Consider the following 6,000-nt stretch of genomic DNA (forward strand, 5'->3'; position numbering starts at 1 on the left):
TATTTCTTTAAAAATAAAACTGCATTTGGGCACACAAAACAATTTACGGTCTTGATTCCAGGAGGAGATTGATTGTCTCTGCTGTAAGCGAGAAGCTTGATCTTGCCGTCTAGCAAGTTAGCAAACCAAATACATAGCTGGAGCCCTGAGCAAATCTAATTTATTTGGCACATCTTAGATAGCTAACTTATAGTTAAACAGTGGCATAGTATGCACCCCCGTATTGAAAATCATACCAAAGGTATGTATAGATACCGTGGTGTATGGTATATTGCCCGAGCCTAATAGTGAGGCATAATCACCTTCCTGGACTATTCAGTGTACATCTTGACCGGTCAGGTATTTCATACCATCGTGTTCATGTTGTCCCTATTAATCTTCATCATCATCTGGGATGTGACTCCCTGTGGTGGAAAAATGGACTCGACCGTAGCTGTTCAGAACACTTACAGCTGGTTAGAAAGACAACCGGGTCGCATTCATTAGTGCACACCATAACAAAATGTTTTGTAACAGAAAACATACCATCGTGTTCATGTTGTCCCTATTAATCTCCTCATCTGGAATGTGACTCCCTGTGGTGGAAAAATGGAATCGACCGTAGCTGTTCAGAACACTTACAGCTGGTTAGAAAGACAACCGGGTCGCATTCATTAGTGCACACCGTAACAAAATGTTTTGTAACAGAAAACAAAGTTCAGGTAGTCCCTCCCCCTGTTTCAGTCCTTTTTCTTCTGTTTGGTGCCAAATGAATATGGCCAAGAACAAATCCTTCACTTAACAGTATATTTTATAGAACAGTCTTTCTTTGAAAGAGAGACTTGGAGTTCTCCCCCCTGGAATGGCTGTGCTTGCCAGAACTAGCGTACTGCTAGCACAGCGCCATCAGTCATTGTTGAAGGGGGTCAGATGTGACAGGTTTTGTATCCGGACCCTGTTTTTAGTGCTGAGTGACAGATAGTGCTTACAGTGGTTGAGGAATGGGTCTCTGGGGGCCTGACCTCCTCAACTCACACACACATACACACACATCAGCCTCCTTGTGCTTTTCCAGCCGCAGACCCCAAACCCGATAATACTTCTCAGGCCCCTCAGGTCAAACTCACACTCCCCAAGTTAACAGGCCTATCGTAATAACCATACAGGTCTAGATCACCGATCACACCCCAGCCTCAGGGACTCAAGTCCTACGCCTCTGCTTCTGGAAGAACCTGGGTCCAGTGCCCATTTTCATAAAGAGTCAGATCTAGGATCAAGTCCCCACTGTCCATGTAATCTTAATTATTGTGATTTAAAAGGAAAAAGTGATTGAGATGCTTATGAATACAACCCCAGTTGTTATTGCTGAGTTATTTACTTGATTCTCCTCTTGCCTGTGTAGTTAGTTCATCCTGGCTACTAGCCATAGTCTTTGGCTCCACTTTGCCCATACAGCCCCCAGCCCAAATGTAGCTGTGTCATAGAAATATAATCTATAGATGGGGCTTGGAACCACTAACCCTGACAATTTGACTAGTAAACTCACGGGGAGGCTCGTTCTATAGATTATATTTCTATGAGCTGATTCCTGTAGAGGCAGTGGAGGGATATTCCAGAGTTGTGAATCAGCTGCAACGTGTTGGAACTGGTCTGAACCTTCACCACACCCTACTGTTTCTCAATGCTCAATTCAGCACAGACACTATACTGTAGTTACCAACCAGACAATTCCCTCCAGCACACAAACACATTCTGCATTTAATACCACCACAGGGGAAATATTGAGTTAACCCCATGTTTGGATACATCTGGCTGTTGAAAAGATACCCTAGTAGTCCTTTAGTCTAGTGGTCTGTGTTATCAATCTATGGAGTCTGACATGAAATGTCGTCGTCCACGCCCTCCCACCCCCTATCCCACCTATCACTCGTGACTTCCCCCTTCTCTCTCCTTAGTTCGGCGGTGTCGTCGTGTCACAACCGTGTGTACCAGAGCCTGGCCAACCTGATCCGCTGGTCCGACCAGGTCATGCTGGATGACATCGACCTGGACGACAAGGACAACGTGGTCGCGGTCACCACCGTTATCAAGGCTGTGCTAGACGGGGTCAAGGTGAGAAGAGACGGTCGTGGGAATGTGAAACGATAGTTTTCAGCTCTCCGGGGCTCACAGAGGGTCATATTCCCTGTTTCTCCCTTGCAGACCTGGGTTGAATACATTTGTCAAATATGCCTACTTTCAAATACTTAAGCTGTAGTTGATTTAGTTTGCCTGGTACAAAGGAACCATTGTTTAAGTCCCAAAAGTACAAATGCCAAGCTGAATCAAGTGCATCTCAAATGTATTTTTGTTTAACCAGGTAGTCCCATTGAGGTCAGAAGACCTCTTTCCCATGTGAAACCTGGTCAAATTCTTTAACAAGTCATTCAATATGATAGTGTATTGGACACTATTTTAACCTCTGTCCCTTATAATAAATTGACACCACTTACAACAGTAGTTGTAGTGTGTAATGTACATTACATGAATATCAATAGTTGTTGATTGGAGTTGTGTGCTTTTCTTAAAAGGAACTGGTCAAACTCACCATAGAGAAACAGGAGCAGCCCTCGCCCACCACTCTCAACAAACCACCACCACCTATTGCCACACCTGAGAGGTAAGTGGACGTGCACAAACACCCCTACACACACACCAGACTTGACCATTTCTCTCACTCACACATTCTCCTGTTATGTCTCCAGCACATCTGAGTTGCCCCTGACGGAACGGGAGCGGGAGATCCTGAGTAAGACTACGCCCACTGTCCCGCCCACCGAGGCTATGACGGACATGGCAGAGGAGGACATAGCCCCGCCCAAACCCCCCCTCCCTGGCCTGAAGATGGATGCGCTCAGGTTAGGAACATTGGGAGGCCATCTTTAGATGTTATCGACATCAATAGTATGCAGCAGGTCCCACTAGACCGAATCTTTGGGCCTTTTGCTTTTAGGGCCTAGTTTTAACACTAGGGCCCACAGTTTTCCTGGTCAAGTCAGGTGGTGAGAAGAAACTCAGGGTCTTATTTATGGTGTATTCAAAATGTTAAAATAAACTTATAGGGCTTCATCTTCTCATCCACCTGTCTTCATCTGCAATTAATTGAATTTGCTTTGAGATATAAAAAAATATTTAAAAAAACATTGGAGGCGAGGAAGCTACTTTAGACTATTGAGATGCACCCATTTGAGAGTGGTCTGTTCGTCTTTAAGCGTTCATGTAGATCAACTTTTTCACTCATGAAAAACTTTTCATCATTACGGAACATTCCGCCCCCCTTCGAACGTCCGGCTGGATAATGCCATCTATCGGCGTACTGTAGACCCATGCAACCTCCCCCACCACGGTCTTATGTAGAAAGAGAAGTTCCCCCCCCTTCCCACAGTCTATAAGAAGGAACCGGACATGGTCCTGCAATCTGGACTGTCTGCGGTCAGAAAAAGCAGAAGCGGGTCTGCAGACCGCATTGTGTCAGCGACTGCTTCTGTGATCCTGTAGCATTAGAACTTCTGAACTTGTTCTTCAGTGTAGGCAAATCTGTTTTTAAACTGAACAAGAATATAACGTGTTAGTCCCATGTTTCATGAACTTAAACAAAAGATCCCAACAAATTTCCATACGCACAAAAAGTGTTTCTCTCAAATTTTCTGTACAAATTTGTTTACATCCCTGTTAGTGAGCATTTCTCCTTTGCCAAGATAATCCATCCACCTGACAGGTGGGGCATATTGAGAAGCTAATTAAATAGCATGATCATTACACAGGTGCACCTTGAGCTGGGGACAATATAATTCACACAACTTCACAGATGTCTTAAGTTTTAAGGCAGCGTGCAATTGGAATGCTGACTGCAGGAATGTCCACCAGAACTGTTGCCAGAAAATGGAAATAAGCCACCTCCGTCGTTTTAGTGAATTTACTTCCAACCGACCTCACAACTGCAGACCACGTGTAACCACGCCAGTCCAGGACCTCCACATCCGGTTTCTTCACCTGCGGGATGGTCTGAGACCAGCCAACTAGACAGCTGATGAAACTGTGGGTTTGCACAACCAAAGAATTTCTGCATAAACTGTCAGAGACCGTCTCAGGGAAGCTTACCTGCTTGCTCGTCGTCCTGACTATGTTTCAGCGTCGTAACCGACTTCAGTGGGAAAATGCTCACCGTCGATGGCCACTGACATGCTGGAGAAGTATGCTCTCCACAGATGAATCCCGGTTTCAACTGTACCGGGCAGATGGCAGACAGCGTATATGGCGTTGTGTGGGCGAGCGGTTTGCTGATGTAAACATAGTGTCCCATGGTGGCAGACCAAACCCAAACTACTGACAACGAACACTATTGCATTTTTTCGATTTGCAATTTGAATGCACAGAGATACTGTGACGAGATCCTTAGGCCCATTGTCGTGCCATTCATCCACCACCATCACCTCATGTTTCAGCATGATAATGCACGGCCCCATGTCGCAAGGATCTGCACACAATTCCTGGAAGCTGAAAATGTCCCAGTTCTTCCGTGGCCTGCATACTCACCAGACATGTCACCCATTGAGCATGTTTGGGATGCTCTGGGTCGACATGTACGACAGCGTGTTCCAGTTCATGCCAATATCCAGCAACTTCGCACAGCCATTGAAGAGGAGTGGGACAACATTCCACAGGCCACAGACAGCCTGATCAACTCTATGCAAAGGAGATGTGTCACGCTGCACGAGGCAAATGGTGGTCACACCAGATACTGACTGTTTTTTTGATCCGCGCCCCTACTTTTTTTAAAGGTTTCTGTGACCAACAGATGCATATCTGTATTCCCAGTCATGTGAAATCCATAGATTAGGGCCTAATGAATTTATTTCAATTGACTGATTTTCTTATATGAACTGTAACTCAGTAAATTGTTGCATGTTGCGTTTATATTTTTATTCAGTATAGAATTCTACCAAAGAGGAAGTGAAGCGAAGATACAACTGAAAACGTTGACTAAGTCAACATGAATCATTTTTTATTGACTTGAGGTGAGGGTTTATTTATGAACTAAGCCTAATTGAGTCTGATGAAACTCACTTTCATAGTATCTCATCTGCTACTAAGGATGTGTCTCAAATAGCACCCTAATCCCTATGTAGTGCACTACTTTTGACCAGTGCCCCATAGTGTTCTAGTTAAAATCAGAGCATTATATAAGGTATTCGCTATGTAGTACAGTATATATTTTTTTAACAGTGCCCATAGGGATTTAGTTAAAAGTAGTGCACTATTTAGGGAATATGGTGCCATTTGGGACATCCACAGTCTGGTTTTTCCACATTGACAATGTTCAGACTTTTAAAACATTTCATCTCAAAGGGGAATTCTAATAATCTAGAATTTTTAAGCCTAGAAGATCTTCCTCTCTTAAATTGAAAAGGATAGTCATAAGAGGTTGGAAACTGAGGGTTATAGGCAGGCAGTCACTTATTCAGTCACTGTGTGCTTAAGGAAGCAGAGCTTTGACAAATCCATAGACCTTGGGCTTAGCCAGTAGATCAGATAATATGACAACTAGGATTTTGAATTGCACTGCTGTCTCTCTTTTTCTCCCTCTTCCTCCCGCTCTCTCACTTCATATTTTTTTCTGTGCTTTCTATCCCTCTCTCCATGTCTGTTGGGAAACAGAGCACACTTGGCTACTGACCACTTTGTAGCTGCCCAAAGGAGATCCACAAAGACTGACACGTATGTTAGCCTATAGGGTCATTCCCCTGCATCATGAAATCCCGCCCCCTTTATAACTATCCAATCCGGATCCCAGAAGTGTCTTGATTGCTAGAGGAACTGATTAGTGGAGTGCTGTATCTTGCACGTTTGAGTTCCTAATTATGCGTCATTGCCTCATGGCGCACAATGAAGCCCACGTCCAATCAGGGGAAAGCTTGGTGCATGATTGTGTACCAATGATGTTATGTAATCATACATACAGTGGAAGTCTGAAGTTTACAT

General features: G+C 44.3%; 1 protein-coding gene across 5 annotated transcripts in view; it reads left to right on the forward strand.

Moving 5' to 3' along the window:
• LOC110509502 (rap guanine nucleotide exchange factor 1) overlaps positions 1–6,000 on the forward strand; it is a 97,960-nt gene that overhangs the window by 58,318 nt on the left and 33,642 nt on the right. For 3 of the 5 annotated variants that reach the window (XM_090227293.1, XM_090227295.1, XM_090227294.1), the window contains 3 exons: positions 1,935–2,091; positions 2,550–2,638; positions 2,724–2,876. In XM_090227293.1, the coding sequence (XP_090083419.1) occupies positions 1,935–2,091; positions 2,550–2,638; positions 2,724–2,876 (399 nt within the window). Of the gene's footprint in view, positions 1–1,934; positions 2,092–2,549; positions 2,639–2,723; positions 2,877–5,676; positions 5,737–6,000 lie in introns of all 5 variants that reach the window. The other 2 variants (XM_021590400.3, XM_021590402.3) reach the window with 1 other exon arrangement.

The sequence above is a fragment of the Oncorhynchus mykiss genome, chromosome 29 (genome assembly GCF_057628025.1).
Source record: "Oncorhynchus mykiss isolate SJ-2025 chromosome 29, ASM5762802v1, whole genome shotgun sequence".
In the NCBI taxonomy this organism is placed as follows: Eukaryota; Metazoa; Chordata; class Actinopteri; order Salmoniformes; family Salmonidae; genus Oncorhynchus; species Oncorhynchus mykiss.